We start from the raw sequence: 18,445 nt of genomic DNA on the forward strand, positions 1-18,445 counted from the left end.
ATAAAAATATCACACAGCATCCACATCCATTGCTGTGAGTATCCGTGCCGAACGAGAGGTGGCAAATCGGAGAAATATCTTCTCATTGAAGATGATGCTGTTGCTGCTGCTGGTGTTGTTAAAATTTATAAACTTTTGTATCTTTTTTAAAGTTTTTGAAATTTATTGTTGTTGTATTTTTCAAATAATGTTTACTTATGCCGGGATTCTGTTGAAGTGTAGCCCTCGTCGTCGTTCGTGTTCGTATTCGTCGAGGTACCTATTGCACATCACTTTGTAACATTATTGAAGTGCAATTGAGCCCAAAGTAATATTTGAAGAGATGAAGACGAAAAATTAAAAAAAAAATCATGTAATAGTTTTAGGGATAGGTTTTTCTTTTTAAAAACTTCATTCATGCGATTTACGATAGGTACCTACAATGATGCACTTCTGAAAATCGTTTTACGCAATTGATGTTTGTATCTTTTTTTTGAGAAAAATAACTACTAACTACATATATTTGTAAGATTGGTATAACCTATACATTTGATCATGTTCTTTAGATTGAAATATAGCTTGTTAATTTTAAGAAATACCTGCACTTTATAATTGTATATATACTATACGTTATTTCTTTTAACATAACCGTTAACAAGCTGATTGGTATATTGGATTTCTGTTGAACATTATTTTGTGGTATAAACAATCTATTGGTACTTGAAAGATCATCGCGTAACATTACATTTTTCGAAATTTATTGTGTATTTGATGCATTACACAGGAACTAGATATAAACCAATAAAACAAAAGAATAGGTTAAAAAGTTTGGCAATGAAGGCTGTAATTTTTGAATTGTCATAAGATCGATGTTGACAGTCAGCACGATAATTTTTTAAAAATGTCATCATATCAAAGAACTATTTTTTTGCTTTTAAATATATTAATGAAGTGAAGTTGTGGTCTTTGCAAAAAACATAAAAAAAAGACACCAAAAACTATATAAAAATGTGAGGAAAAAATTAATTTATATACTAAACAGCTGTTCCGCTAAGCGAGTGAAACATCTCCTCCACTTTATTTGACAGAAAAACGACATGTTTTGCTGAGATTTCTAAGATGTCTTCTCTCTGAACACGCTCAAATTATATGCATTTTTCAATTACATATATTATATGACAGTTTTTGAATTTTTGAATCTAAGAACTTTGTGAACAAACCAATGCTCAAACTAACTAAGGTGATTGTTTATGAATGACAATCAAAATGATCGAATTTGATCTACGTATGGTGATAGTCAAATTGATACCTAAAAAGCTGTCAACAAAAAATGTGGTAGTCATTTTCAAACAAATATGTTTATTCCGAATAGAGCTACCAAACACTTACACAAACGACTGAAAAATTTTCTTAGTTCACTTTGTTTCTTTTAAAAAAAAAAAACACTTTCTTGTGACTGACAAAGCTTACGACATTCGAAAAAAGCTTGGAAAGTATGAATTGTGTTCAAAATCAGCCTATTTGATGCTTTAGTTTAAAAATTTATAAGAATCAATTTAAAATTTCACAAAAACAACAACGAATTTTGAAGATTTGAATCTGAAATCGAATTGAATTGAGTTGAATCATCTTACACAGAACGGAATGAAAATGATAGTCAATTTGACTATCAAAAAATTGATAGTCAACTATCACCTTAGCCGATTCCACCCCTGATTCAACAATTTTTTTTTTATTATTTAAACATTCTAAGAGATTTTCTGTTTTAGTTCAGAGCAGGGCCTGAACTGTTAACCAGAATGTTCAAAACATCAAATTAAAAATTATTTTGTACGTGTTGTCAGAATAAAATAACTGAGCTGACTCAGTTCAATGCTGAACACAAGAAACAAAATTTCCATTTCATTTTGTTTAAGTTTTAATTCTTATTTCTTGTTATTATAAAAGCAAATGACAACTATATTGACAAATGTCAAATGGTGACAGCTTACGTCTCAGGTGTGTTTAACAAACAATTCGGAGTGTTAAAAAAACACATTTTGTTCAGAGGATTTTGGATATGATTAAACTCTGTTCAGAAATCTTTCCTGAGCTAAAAAAGAAAAATGCATCTTAGATATTTCTATATTCTTTGAATAATATCGAAACGGAATTGCTCATTTTTGAATTGGCCAGTTTATGTTTTGAAGATCGCAGAAAGTTTCGTATTCTCCGAAAGAAAAGTTTTGGTATCAAAACTCAGAAAATATACTGTGTATCATTCGATTTCTCAAGTATTCTTTGTCGTAAAACTAAAATTGAAAGAAAAGAAATACAAAGCTTATTTGATATTGGGTAAAGAATTCCATTCGATTTTTGTTTATATTTTAACTAGCAATTTTGTATTTCTAAGATTTTTTGTAGACCAATTGACAGAGCAGGAGAGTGAAATAAAAACTTGGCAATTGTCTGGAAAATATTTGATTTTGTAAAATTGAAAACAAAACTAATGTCTATATTTGTTTGGAAATCTATATATGTATGTATCCGAAATAGATTCGGAATCTGATATCCGAATCTTAAAATTATTCGAATTTCTCGATACGTTATAAACGTTGCCCCGCAGAGTGGTTTGATAAATTCTTAACACGAAATATATCTGATGAAAATATGTAGATCATTTCAAGACGAATGGGAAACAGAATATTTTGTTGTGCCAAGCAAAAACAACGAGGCTAGGTGTTTAATATGCCATGAAAAAGTTATTTTAAAAAAGTATAACATTGGTCGTCATTTTAACGCAAATCTTTCAACAGACTTATCCTCCTAGAACACAATTTAGAATTGAGAAATAAAATTTTTTAAAAAGATCATTAGAAGAGCAACAAAATGTGATGTCCGTGGCTTTATCTCAAGACTCTGTGGTAACTAAGGCATCTTACGAAATTTTCTATACTCTTGGTAAGCACATGAAACCGTTCACTGATGCAGAAATTGTCAAAGAATGTTTCGTAAGTGCTGCCGATATACTGTTTGATAAATTTAGCAAAAAAAAAAAAATATATTAAAACTTACGGAACTGTATGTTTTTTAGCTTGGCTTTCGATTCCAGCACTGATATTTCAGCAACATCTCAATGCTCGGTGTTTGTTAGATATTGCACAGAACAGAATTTAATCTTGGAAGAATTTTTTCAATTCTTTCCGATCAGACTAGGGGAATAGATTTTCTTGATACAATTTCAAAATTTCTAGAGCAGAATGACATTGCTATTAAAAAAATTGAGGGTGTATGTACAGATGGCTGTCCATCAATGACTGGATCTGAAAATGGATTTATAATATTGTTCAAAAAAAATATAATTTGACAAATTTAATTACATTTCATTGCATTATTCATCAAGAAAACTTGGCAGCACGGATTATAAATTTAAAAATCGATGCTGCGATGAAGACTGTAATTGATATTGTGAATTATATTCGAGCGAGAGAATTAACCCACAGAAAATTTAAATGCCTTTTGGAAGAATTGGGAAGTGATAATGGTGAAGTTCTTTTGCATACCTCTGTACGATGGCTTAGTAGGGGAAGGGTTTTGGAAAGGTTTTTTTTCCTTTCGCTCCGAAATAATCCTCTTCTTTCAACAAAATAAAAAACTTTAAGCAGAATTGCTAGATGATCAATAGTGGTGTCTTTTAGCATTTTTATGCGATATCACAGGAAAACTAAATAGACTCAATCGAAATTCACAAGGACAAAATAACATAATTTCACAGATGACAAGTAAAATATTTGCTTTTGAAGAAAAGCTTAATATTTTTCATGAAGAAGTATGAAGTAAACTGCTACAAAATTTTCCAAAAATGGTATAGCTACAAAGGACCTCATCGACATTTTTAAAGAAAACTGCAAAACAATATTGAATCAAAAGAATTTGAAAAAAGATTTCATAATATCACAAAAATAAAAAAATGCTTAGCGCTTGTAAAAAACCCATGGCATCTAGAAACAACGGCTATCTCACAAGTGGAGGGTATTTTAAATTAACATCAGGCAAAGTTTTTTGCTGAGTTCATCGATTTTAAAAACGATTCAAATCTTGAAGCTCCGTTTAAGGAAAAAAGGGAAATATTTAGAATTTTGGAGCATCGTCCACGAAAAATATGCAATCGTCAAAGAAGTTCACAGATTCTGCTGACATTATTTGGATCTACATTTGTTTGCGAATCTTCGTTTTAAAGAATGAAATATGCAAAAAATATCTACTGAAACAAACTTACAGACTCCCACCTAGATGATGTCTTTAGTTTGGCATGCAGCAACAAGGCAGATCTAAATAAAGTTTTGAAAATCTGTTCTCAATTTCAAAAATCACATTAAAATATATTCAATAAATATATATTTTACAAAATTATCAATGTGGCCCATTAAAAAAAAAGGTTGAGTATGGCTGATTTAGATGCTTGACTATCCGGGAGTTATCACTTATCCGGATAGTATCGATTATAAATATTGTCAAATGACACATTTACGATCTAAAACTATCCGAAAATGTGAATCTAGATAAAGATGCACTTTGTATGTTTTACCCTTACTTAACCCTTAATGTTACAAGCTAAATCAAGATCTAAATCTAGGTTCAGGTATCTTACAATATCCGGATTATTTACTAAGCTTTTCAGATAAAAGACGCTGCACCAATATTGAAGACTTTCCAAATAATTCCGATCTTAACTTGTTGCATATTGTTTATTTTTGAGTGATGAATTTAAGAAGAGTATATTTCCGAAGGAAACATTTTATTATTATCTAGGTTTTTTAATCCCTCTTTTTGTGTTTCATCTCAAAAACGACTGTTATCCTGAATAAACTCTTCCTCGAAAAAGTTTCCCACCTTCGAAAATAACATAATATGTATTTGAAAAAATAAGCTTTTTCGGACAGTAATAAATATTTTTGCGTAATTTGTCTTTTCAAGTGTTAAATAGGCTGAAGTTGAACTTGAGGCTTTCTTGCCATTACAATTTTATTTTGTAATAAAACAAAAAAACATGGAAGTCATACATATCCTCTTCTGTGAAAACATAAGTAAAAAATTAATTTTGCCTAATCATCATCTTTATAAAACAATTGTAGATGTTAATGTTAAGCAAACATTGACTTTGTGCGATGTTGGCATCAGGTATACTCTCAAACTATGAATTATTTGATGAGATTTTACATAAGTAATGTTCAATTGCTCACATCAAAGTTGGTCTTAGATGAATATTAAAATAATAAAAATAATGCCGGAAATCTTTGACGAGTTAATAATAGTGTTTTTCGCCCGTTGCTGTTTGCGGTATAAATGATGGATATAGTGACCATTTATCCAGGAACTTGTCAAGCTCATTGAGCAAGTCTATAATAGCCAAATTTGTGTATATTATGCGTCGAAACAATTTCAAGTTTTTTTATAAGTGCATACAAAGATAAGTTACAATGTATTTTATTCGTGCAAAACGTTCCGATTTCTAACATATTTATGTAGTCATCTGTTAAAATGTGACTTTTAGGTTTTAAAATTTCTTCTTTCCCTTTAAATTGCTTTTAAGAGAAGTGTGCTTTGTTTGTAAGTGAGTTTAACATTGGAATCAACCCCGACAACGATGACGGTAGATATAATAAAATTAAAAAATCATCATCATATTATGTAACAAGATTAAAAACTAATAATAACCCTCCTCCATAATTAATTTAATCGCGTTGACACTCATAAATGAATATTCAACCCGATTAATATTGTTATGACATTTTTATTATAATTTTTTCGACTACTAATTTATTTAAATAACATTAGTAGGTATGTAATGTAGAGTAGGATGTCCAATGATGTTGTGAGGTGCTTTTCAATGGTGTACTATCTAGTCCGGACAATCACTAAACGACCGACGATGGCCCGACCAATCTCAAGATGTTTAGAGAGCATCTTATGAATATTATTATGAAGGTAGGTAGGTATATGGATCTTTTGATATGTTGCTACATTTTTATTGCCACAACTTGTGATGGGTTATACTTTTTTAGAAAATAACACTATTGGCATATTATCTTAATTTGATGCAAATCGAATAAAAGCAAAACCTGATATAAAAAATAAAATAAACATTAATTTGTTTGCGTTTATTTGTTTATGACGACGATTCTCACTTCTTCTGATGGCATAGAGCAGGTTTATATTAAAGGTATAGTTAGACAGGCGTTAAAGAAAAAAAAAAGGTGAAGATATTTATTAAATTTTTACATTCCTATGGTTTATATATATAACCTACCTACGTAAATAATTATTTATCGTGGTTAAGTTTAAAACATTCATCTCGGTGTTTTATTCGTCTGACTTTGTGTTAAATGTATAGACCTAAGTAACAGTCTAGACGAGTCTTATTTAAATACAGTTTGGAAATAATTTCTAAAATCTGAAACTTTGTATTGACTTTGTAGGTTTAGCACATAATCCGGTGGTCAAAAAGTCAACATTTGGGGTTTTTCAGACTTAAGTCCTTTGAAGATGTAAAAATTATCAAAGTATGTTTTTTAACTTCCCATAGGAAATTATTGTAATCGGTCCGATTTGTCGAACGGAAAATTTTTACATTTCTCGACTTTTCAAGGTCCCTAGAGTCGCAATAAAAGATTTGTATCTTACTTTGTTTTGCAGTAGTTTTTAAACTTACTTTACTTTTATTTCAGTTTCCCTATGTAAAATAAAAATATATATTTACTTCATATACATATGTACATTAATTTAACAGTTTAAATTATAGTCGGTAAGGGAGTGGTCACATTGGACTATATTAAGTAAACTCATTTTGATTATTCATCATTTGATAATTGAACAGATTTTACGAAGTCAAAGTGACATTTCTATTTTTCTGTCAATGAGCAGAAATGCAATAAAATTATTGAACGTCAAAATGAGTTGTCTCAAAAGAGTTCGATGGGAATATCATCTAATAGATGAATTTACGAAAGTGGTTGTTTTAATTACAATTAACAGCAAGCTACTCATGTGAGAAACTGTGTCCTTTGACTTGAGCGTTTTAATTACCAAACTGATATAAATTTTACCTCTAACTGATTTTTTCGGAATAATAACTTTCAAACTATTATTTCGAGAACATCCGTTTTCTTTTTAAGCTCAAAGCAGAGAACTGAGCTGTCAAAAAAAGATCTGTCTTTCTTTTGTTGCTCAAAGATATCAGAGCGCTCCGTTTGTGTTTCTTTTTTACGAGCTCTGAATAAAACTACTAATCAAATGGAGTAAAAAGCTGAGCATGGCTGACTTCACGTTTGTTTCATGTGGAATGAAACGTATGGAAAATTTTAAAGCCATTGGGTCATATTCTAAAAGATGAGCAAGAGCTCAGAGTTTGAACTGACGAGCTTGAACTCACCGGTGAGATCGATCGAGCAGGGCGGAACTCAGACTCAGTTTTGTATGCAAAAAAACGAGTTTAAGCTCAACAGCTATTACTCGTTGAAATTCATCGATCGATCTCAAAGCTCTGTTCGTTGCTTAGTTATGATTCTTCTTCATGTAAGGCGAGTGAAAAAAAATGTCGTCTGAAAGTGAAAATGATATATGTTGTTGTCCGGTGTTTCTAATACGGGCTGCAGTCGGAAGGATTTGACCTTCAGTGGCATCGTTAGTTGGAATGATTTGATTGCTTTCATCAACAATTTCGTCTTCGTGTAAATACTTAGCGAAGTTATGCAAAATAAAACAAGAAGCTATTAAATTTGGAATGGTTTCTTGCTTCACTCGAACTTTATATTGCAAAATAGGAAATCTCTGTTTGATTTGTCCAAAGCATCTCTCTATAATAACTCTTTCTTTTGTCAAAACAGAATTAAAATTACGTTTGATGTCATTATTCGTTTCTTTAAACGGGGTCATTAAACATGGAGTAATGCCATAACCTTCATCACCGAGAAGTATTCCTGATGAGTTATTATTATTGATGTGACTATATAGGAAAGAGTTTTTCAAAATACGGGAGTCGTGTACGGATCCTGGCCAGCAAACGTCAACACTTGTAAACTTTTCTTCCGCATTGCATGAAGCTTGAACATTAATGGAGTAGTATCCTCCTCATGATAGGTTAAAGGTTTCCTTATTCGGACATGAGTGTAATCTAAAGCACCAATTGCATAAGGAAACTCGTACTTCGAGCTCCATAACCTTTGCGCTTCTAGTATTTCTTCCACAGTATGTGGGAATATAATCCAATTCTTGGCCTGGCTTGCAGTTTCTGCAGAAACTCGCTGCACCACTCTAGAGACCGTAGATTGATGAACTCCAACGTCTTCACCAACTCCAATTTGGAACCCCGGGTCTCCTATGTATCGCAGAAATGTTCTTATTTTTTCTTCATTTGTGAGAGCACCACCACGCGTTTCTGAGCTCGGGCCCAAAAATTCCTCCGTTAACAATCGCACACCTTCTTCACTAAACCGGTACAAACGACGAAAATCATCACCTATTGGAGACCTTCTTTCCTTATAATTTCTTTGTCTGGCATAATTAATTATAAATTCAGCCATCCTTACCGTTTTATGTGAACTGAGTCCGAGAAATACCATGCTTAACAATTTGTGAGATCGATCTTATGTAACCAAGTGTTTACTCAGCTTTTTGCATATGAAAACGAGCACAATCTCATGGCGAGCTTTCGTTTTGAGATCGATCTCATCCCTCTGAGATTGAACTCACCAAGTGAGATCTAACTCGGTCAGTAATTATTTTTTTGCATACAACCTTAAGAAAGTTCTCAAAAAAGTGAGTAAAGAGTTTGATCTCATCTTTTTGCATACGACCCATTGACTGTTCATTTCTCCAGTGTGTTTCATAAATAAGTCGGAGATTTCTTAATAAACTCTGCTCTGATTTGAGCTTAAAAGGAAAACGCCTAACAAACAATTGACAAGTTTCAGAATAAACAGGATTTATATTTTGTAGTGTTTACATCTAGAAACATTAAAAATTGAGCAAATTTCAAATTATTTTGTGACCATTATAATTTCAAAAGTAAAAACTTATAAATTAGAAACAGATCCCTTTAAATTTTAATGGAACAGATCGCATAAACTCAAACTAACCCAAATCTGTTCTAAAATAAACCGATAAACACATATTTCTTCCAGAAGTGAAAAGAGATCAATTTTTTCACACTTTTATTTCATACGAAAATTAAGTCTACATTTTATGCGAAAATGTAGTATAAACCCAAAACTCAATCCATTCAATCTGTCACATTCTATGGATGTGTTCAACGGTTTCATTATAGGTTTGGCTCTGTTTAGATTTATGTGGTAAATATTGAGATTTCGAAAGGATTTATTTCGTAAAGAGTTTTATGTTTTATAAGGGTTATAATTATAACGAATCGAGCTCAAATTTCAACACCTTCACCATGAATCTTTGTGAAATATTGAATTCATATAAAAGACAGCCATTGATAATTTATGTAGGAAAGAAAAGCAAAACTACACAATCAATTCATGATCTCCTTTTCCTCTTATAACACAAAACGAATTTCATCATGAGAATTATTATAAATAAAATACATTATGAAATCCACTCTTATAAACTTAAAGAAGATGTTGAATAAATTTCCTATTTTAAACCAAAAGAATTTGAATTTCACAAAACGAAAAAATAAACAAATTTCAATCACCTTAATATATACGTATATATTTTTTTTTTTAAACCTTTTGCACGAATAAACCTCTAAAATTTATCTTCAAGTTCAAGTTCAGATGGTTTTTTGGTCCATACGTAAAAGATATACAAGGTGCCCTCCCTTTCTCTAATTGAAAAAAAAACTAGCCAAAACATTATAAACCAACAAAATCAATCTTAAATGGGATTAAATTTGTTGGTGTTAATTTGATAAATTTTGTATTTTTATAGGTTGTTGTGGGAATTTAAATTAAAAAAACACTATTTTTTCTTAAATGTTTTACTTTAGTGTGTTTTTTTGTTTTTTCTTTTTTTTTCTTTTCAATGACCTTTTTGTATAAATTATTGTTAGGTAAATGTGGCAGGGTTTGGAATGTTGGTCTTTCGCATCTTCATTGTTATACAAAAAGATCTTCTTCATCTGATGAAGATGAAGTTCAAATATAACATTTTTTAACTCGTGATTGAAGAACAAAAAACAAAAACACAAAAATTTAGAAGGGAATACAATAATAAAAGTTAATAATATTGATGATGTGGGTGTCAAAGATTATAAATTTACATTATTAATGGATCGATGAAGATTATGCTAAATTTATATGAATTTTTTTGTTTGTTCTTTTTTTCTTAAAAAAAAAGATAACCATGAAATTTTTGTTTGGATACATGAGCTTTATGTACCTCTATAACTTAGTCAAATTGGTTTGTATTCTTTCGATTAAATTACTATGAAAAACTTTTTGATGAGTTTCATTTTAAAACTAATTGATATGCATTGAATGTATTTTATATTAAGGAAGATTAATTGCAAGCAATGTCGTGTTTTTTAAAAATTATTGTACTTGGTTTAAATATATGAAGATATTTCTGCTTGTAACTACTTCCTTTTTTTTAAAAAGGGTTCAAGTGGAATATTTTTTCAAGGAGAATGGAATTATTCAAGTGTCAGTTTTTTAATTCTTAAATACAAAATACATATATATTATCTGGCATTTTCATTCGAAACTTTTAAAAGCATTAATTTATCCTTTTACTTTGACAGATGTGACGTTAAGTTTATATTTATAAGTGAACCATAAGGCATGCTCAGAAAAGGTGATTGCAGAGCTTTATGGCTAAAACACAAACACGCTTCAGCTTCGGCTTCGCCTGACGTTTAAGAGCTAAGCCATAGGAATTCAATGCATGCTGTCACAATGAAGCTTCGATCTCACGTTTCTCAGAAAAGAGTTCTGATCAGAGTCCGATTATGTCGAGTGTAAATTAAAACATTTGTTTTGTACTTTTAAAATAAAAAAAAATATTTTTTGGAACTATGTACTTTATTTTCTACTATTATACATTTATCTTTAAAAGAGCTTAAGGCTACTTTTTAGTTACTATAAGATTGCCGATCCACTCATCATACAGTCGTATTTATACCCTTCCTAACCTTTCTACAAGGAGACTAAAGCGTACAATCATTTGGCTTGATAATGAAGAAGAGATAATATTACAATATAACAATATTATCTCTGTTACATAAATGGTGCAGTGTTGTGTTAAAGACTGTACTTGAGACTAAGGATGCCAAATAATGTTATCACTTTTATCAATACATAATGTTTCAAATATTTAACTCGTGCTCTGAAAGATGTCTGTTCTGTGCGTTAATAATAATTTTTTGAAACACACCTAACCACTTAGCTGTCATTTTTGACATTTGTCAAATTATTTGTCATTTTCTTTTTCAAAAACAAGACATAAGGTTAAAATCTTAAATTAAAATCGAAAATTATTTATAAGTTCCGTTCGCGTACCTTTTTTAAAACAGTCTAAATCCTGTTCGCGTACGCAAAAATTTTGTAGTTTTTCGTAGAGGAGAGCGCTCACGAGAGTGTAAAATATTTCCCCTACCTACGAATTCTAGCCCAAATTTCTTTGAACTGATTTGTGAAAAATGTGAAATTGCTCGCTTTTGCTGTTACTTATAAAATTAAAAATTCATTTCCCAAAGAACAGCAACAAGATTGCAATTTTTAAGTACATATCAATTTAATCCATTTTTTTCATAAAAGCATGATTTTTCTTGAAGTTCATGTTGTCTTAATTTATCCATTTACAAAAAAAGAAATAAATTCTAAACACGAAATTAAACGATGATGTATCAAACTTTATATTTTTTTGGACAGTCAAATTGTGGGGAGAATTTGTTGTTTCGCTTATTTTTTTGTAGTTTCGTCTTTTTGTGGGAGAATTTCACCCGCACTCTTAAAAATATCTATTTTTACGAAATTTAGTTCAGAAAGTAAGCGAACAGACCTAATGAATCAAGCATTCAATTCGTTTTTTGAAGATATCGAGGATGAAAATTCTGATGCTTGTGTTCAGCAATAAATTCGCCCTGTTCAATTATTTTATTCTAAGCTCTGAACAACCTTGAAACACGTTTAGAACAAAAACCGAATCACAAATGTAAATCTAAAGTCTAAACGTTCAGAAGTAAAAAAGAAACAAGATTATTGAACTAAAAAAAGCGCCTATTAAAAAGTGAAAAATCGAGTCCATATTTGACACTTTTAGTGAAATTTCAACAGTAGACTTCACTCTTACGTTGCATCCGTCACAAACGTTGCATCTGTCAAATACTACTAACTTTTTGAAGGCTGTTCTTACTTTTTTTACCGAAAATTGTAAAAATTGCATAATACTACTATTCTAGCGTTTTAATGTTTGCTTTACAACATATTTACAACATAAAAACTTATATGGTTTTTAAGCTTGTGTGGTCTTCGCTAATTGACACATACAATCTTTAAAACTCGGTTACATAATAGGTTCAGGAATCATATGAAAAACCCCACGAGCCATTGAACTGCCTCAAAGACTCTATTTTTTTAAGTCTATACTCACTTAGTCATAGTATTTATTTTCCAGTATAATTTGACCATGATAATAAGTAGGTATCCAGCAGAAGTCCGTGTCCATCCCATTCAAATATAGCAGCATTAATGTCAACAAGTATAATGCACATAATATATTTAAAATGTGATTCTCATTTTGTGTATGGCTTCAGTCGGTTTAAATTTAATGTCCATTTTAATGATTGAATTCTTGACACTTAAACAAGTTGTTGTTTTTTTCTTAAAATTTTACGGCATAGCAAGCTGTGTTATCTTCTTCAAATATTTTATCAAAAAAAGCAACAACAACAATGTGGCTGTCTCAAGTTCTTCAAGTCAAGTTTCAAGTCTGAATCTCAAGTCGAATTAAACAAAGTAGTAACAGATTTCAAAGCGTCAAGAAAATGTAAAATTCCATTTTATATTATCACATCACATGACTTTGCAGCAGTAAACACCACCACCTTATTGGTATTCCAAACCAATGCCCGCAAAGCGGACGAATGACCATGACAGCAACTAAAACACATCCAGCCATTCAGCCAGGCCAATAGCAAAATAAAAATATGAATTTACAAAACAAAAAAATGCATTTAAAATTTTTGAAAAAAGAAAAGAAGCAACGCTTCAATATCGCCATAGGTTAAGAATCTTAAATAATATATTAGCAACAACTGACACAGACTGACTGGGGGGTTAAAATAAACCAAGCGAAGGCGATAAATGTGACCACAATGCCGCCGCCAGCCGCCACACACTCATGATGACGACAATATGCGATGAAAATAACAATAATTTCGATAGTGACACGGTGTGCCAACGACGACGACGCGACGTTTACGCATGAAGACAACAACAACGATGACGGCAACGTTGACCGGTGACATTCATGGACGGTTTTGGGCATACATTGTGGTCAAAAGTTAATGATCCATTGGAACATATGTACATAACAATGTAACTAGTCAAGCATTTATACACAATTAAATATGCGCTGGTTTACAATCAAATTTTGCTAATCTTTTGAATCAAAAAAGAGTGAATAATCTGATTTTTATAATAGGTTCCACATACAATCCACATCCTTTATTTTGAGAAATAACAGGAATCTAATGGAATATTTAGAACCAATTTGCTTATAGAAAGTTAGCTTTGAGTTAAGATCTTCGAGAAGGTGTTAGGTCCTGTGGCCCAAGAGGGACAGGACAATTTATTAAGAAGACAGTGTCATCGGCTTCAATGAATTTGACAAAGGAAATGAAATCATTTCTATCCATCAATCAAAAATCCGCACAAGGGCACAACATGCACGAAAACCATCCTAAATCATGTTTTTGTCGATATTGAAATTTTATCCTGACACCAGTAATATGTAAGGCATAGAAGATAATCTAGCTGTTAATCTGTCATCCATTCCGAGTTTTGATAATATTTTTTTATTTATTCAGGTTCTTTGTTTGTGAACATAGCCTTAATAAATATATTGTTTTTACTTAAATTTATTGACATTGACGCTTGACAGGCTGGCTATTGGCTTAAGGATAAGTTTACATTGATATATTAGAACTGTCAAGTTTGAAAGTTAAATACCCTTTAGGGTCAATTTTACGATTGTGGTTGTATAATAAATTCATATTGACATAATGCGGTTGACATTTTTATTATAATACAAATGTCAAAATTGATAGTGGTTTCAATTTTCAAAAGTTTTGGAATCAACAAATTCTCAAGATTAACTCACAAATTTTATTGTTTTTAAGTGCAAATCCATGGAAAATTACCTTCGATAAATTATTAACTGTGTGGCGCCATTGTTGTACCTCGCTACAAACTTACAGACCTTCTTTATTGATGTGTCATGCATTTGTATTTTATCGATTTTAAGAAATACCAGCAGCCATAAAATGTTGAATCTTCTAGCGAAAAGTGGCTCCTTAAAATATAGAGAATATAACACGATTTTTCTGAAAAAAATATCAGGTTTTAAGTCTCACTTCCTCTGAAATTTGATAAGTTTAACTTTATAAAAACATATTTTGGTTGGATTGTTTTTTTTTTGTTCAATAAGCGTACATCTTATAATTCTTTAAAACATCCAACACTAAAATCTTCTTAAGATACTTGATCTTTGAATCACATTCAAATACATGAGTACATAAACATTCTAAAATGTAAAATTACTTTTTTCAACAAATTTCAGCAATAAATCACTATAATTTACAAACCTAATGTCTTATCATAATAATTCGATCATGTTTCACTCATTAGTCATGTTTTTTTACAAACATACGACAAAAACAAATTCCTTAAAAAAACATAACCCAAAGGCAAAACATTTTGGCATAGATAGCATATCTTTAACTTATGTACCTAACCTACTAGACATTAAACACTTAATAGCATTCAAATGACCTCCTCAAAAATGATGTTCCACACGATATAAAACAACATTTTATTTTGCACTATAACATGAGGCCATTAACATGGTTCATAGCATTTTGCTTTTTTAGTTTAAAAAACAAAACAAAAATAGCAACAAACAAAACTCTAGCCTCATCTCTTTTAACATCATTAAAAACAAAACAGAAAAACCTGTACGTGTAAATGCACCAAAGTAACAACCATTGCATATACACAGTGACTTTTGAGGTCAACAAAAATTTAAACTAACTAACGAAGAAGTCAAAGCATCAACAGTCGCACAACGACCCATGAACTTTCCCAAAAACCTTAGTAAACAACAACAATAAGATAAACAAAGCCCAAAAAACAAGAATTAACAAAATGCACAACGATCGCGATGGCGAGGCGATGATGTCCAAATCTTGTTGAGGTTTATTTTTCATTTTATTTTTAAACGCCTGCCAGTACTAATAGGGTATGTTTGTTTTAAGTGGATAGTTTGGAACTGGAAAATAAAGTGCAAAAGACTGGATATCATTCGGCGTTTTGATTACACGGTTATATGAAAACCTGAATAGCTTTAATCCTATTCAACTGGTTTTAGTAGAAAATAAACGTTGGGAATAAAAATAAAATTATCTATGGAAAAGTTTAGTCAAAATGACAGGACCATTGTCAAGACTATTGTTTTCAATGGAGCCTGATTAAATATCAGGTCTGTTCGCTACCTTCGAATTTCTGTGATTATTAATAATTTTTATTCGCGATTTGGGTTAATTTGATTTCAATAGAACTTGACAAAACTTTGAAAAGAAAATCATACAATACAGATTAATGGAAAAGTTCTAACTGAGTTTTCAATCGTAACATTGATTTCTTTTCAATTTAAAAATCAAATGTTCAGATTTTCTCAAAATTTGTGAGGGATCTGTCATTAATTATGTTATTTGCTTATAAGTAGATTGAAATTCGAAAATATTCATCATTTAAATAAGACAAAAATAAATAAGGTGACTTCTTAAGCTTATCCTCTTATTCTGAATTTGAATACAAATTTGACAGCTGCACCAACAAAGAAGAATGACAATGCAAGTACCCAAATACGTTATTTTCAATCATTTCATTTTGATTGACAAGAATATTCTTTCTTTAAGTTTTCAATGTTTCTAGAAATACCAAAAGTACGTCTACTATTTATGCTACATTTGCCAATTTCCATCTGCCAACGAGTTTCCATGTCGATTAAATGTCATAACCCGGAGATCATTCGCTAAATTCATGTCTCTTGTGTACAATACATTTTAAACAACAGCACAGTTTTTTTGCGAGCTGTCAAAAAAAATTAAAATTATTTGGCCAATTTATGTTTCTAGGATCTTAGAGATTTCTGTATTTTAAAAAATATAAACATAATTTCTCATTCAAATTTATATTTGTTGTTGTCAAAAGCGGAAACTCAAAATTCTTCCGCGCTATCAAGCCTGATGACAAAATTCTCAGGAATCTTAGAAATATGGTGCTTATGCATATTATACATTGAGATCCTTTAGTCTTCAGTTCAACTTTATCTTTAAATACTGTTGCGGTTGAACGTGCCCATTTTTTTAACACGTCACAATAGACGTCACAACTAAATGACTGTACGTAAAATATAAATATACAAATAATTTAGCATCAATTAAGTTGAGTTCAAAAGCCCAGATAATAACTTAATCAATATTTATTTTTTTTACTCCTAGCGAAACAGGAATAACTAAAATTGTGGTTTTTTCTTAAGAGAATTCCAATATGCTAATTAACAAAATTTACATTTTATTGCATAAGTTTTTTAGAATTGACGCCTTTAAAAATTTCCATTTTTATTTAATTTTTGTCTGTTTATATTTGCTATACAATTCAAATATGCTAAGTCACGTTAAATTTAAAAATTAACTTTCAATTGATTATCCAACAAAACAAAAAAAATCCCCACATCCCATACACTTATGCTACAAGAACCAGCTTCCTTTTTTAAAATTCTATAAATGGGATATGTTTTGAGTTCTATAAGATGAAGATCATAATGACTTCTTCAAATTTATGCTCTGTCAAGTGAAAGTCAAAAAAACAGATCTCGTGATCGACAAGTTTGCTTTTAGAATAAATAATACAAAGCTTGATAACCCATCCATCCACACACAAAACAAAAAAATAATTAAAATTAAAATCGTGCTAGGCAGTGCCAACCGGATTCGATTGTTTTGATACTTAATCCATTTGTTAATATATCTCCATTCTCTATATACATCTTGAATTGAAATAAATTTGAACAATCTCTTGAAAAAGTCTAATTTTGTTGGAGTTTATTAAACCGAATCTGTATTTGATGCCGGTACCGGTGTGTTCTGCGTACGATAAAACGATAAGAATTTAGAATTTATTATGTTCCTACATAAATATTAATGTTGATGTTATGATTCAAAAAAGTGACAGCATAATTAAAGACAAACCAACGAACCTTTAAGTTTTAATAATAATATGGCTGACATCAAGTTAACAAACAGAACAATCACATTTTACATTTTAAGGGCTTACTTTTTTCTATAAATTTAGTAAAGTAAACCTGTCAGAAAATGTAGACATAATGGATAAAATAACATTCTCAAGTACTATTTAATTTCAATTAAATTTTCAGTTTAAATCAGTTTACAATAAATTACAAATATTTCTAACAAGTACTTTAATATCGATCTGTTCAAAGTTCTGTAAATAAGTAAAACAAAGTTAATCTTTCAAAAATTAGTCTTCTTCTTTTCTGGAAAGCGTATTACATTCAAAATCTAACCAACAAGTCAGCCATACATCTTAGCCTAAGACTAAGAACATAGTCAACAAATGCGTCAGATGCATATTTTTAATGTGCAGGCAGATCTAAAAGATAAGATATGACTCATGGTTCAGCTATCATAATGTTAAATGACGAAATGAATAAAGGAAGTTAGTTAAGTCACGGTCATTTTATTTGTGTGTTTAATATGAAACAAATTTTTAATTAATGAATTATGTATAAAAATAAATGAACACTTCAGTATTTATTAAGATGGTCATTTAAATTATTAGAAACATTGCTTTAGTTAAAGTGAGACCATTAATGGTTCTACTTAATGAAGTTATAAAGAACGCTCTCTCCCCACAATAGTTTATTGTCAGTTTTTTAAAGTCATTGAAGAAATTCCTATCCTTTCAAAAACGACTATCACGCTATGAAGAGATGATTTTTACTCAAGCTTAAATTTAAAATATGATTTGTTAAGGATCTGACCGTTGGCTAACAGAGAACACTTAAATATGTTAATATTATGTCAAAATTCTAGATTTTTAGCATTTTTAAACGTTTCATGTGAACGGCACTTAAGAATTAAAAATCGGGAAAAATGATTTGTTCATGTTTCTTAACTTGATCTTATTGTTCATACAAAGTTTTTACAAAACAACTATCTAGA

General features: G+C 30.4%; 1 protein-coding gene across 1 annotated transcript; it reads right to left on the reverse strand.

Moving 5' to 3' along the window:
* Positions 1-7,512: 7,512 nt before the first annotated feature.
* Positions 7,513-8,540, reverse strand: LOC129950774 (uncharacterized). The gene is made up of 2 exons (XM_056062692.1): positions 8,005-8,540; positions 7,513-7,963 (listed from the first exon to the last, which is right to left on the reverse strand). Exons 1-2 carry the CDS (start codon positions 8,538-8,540, stop codon positions 7,513-7,515), a joined length of 987 nt encoding a protein of 328 aa, XP_055918667.1.
* Positions 8,541-18,445: the final 9,905 nt, after the last annotated feature.

This window comes from Eupeodes corollae, chromosome 3, assembly GCF_945859685.1.
Source record: "Eupeodes corollae chromosome 3, idEupCoro1.1, whole genome shotgun sequence".
Taxonomy (NCBI): Eukaryota; Metazoa; Arthropoda; class Insecta; order Diptera; family Syrphidae; genus Eupeodes; species Eupeodes corollae.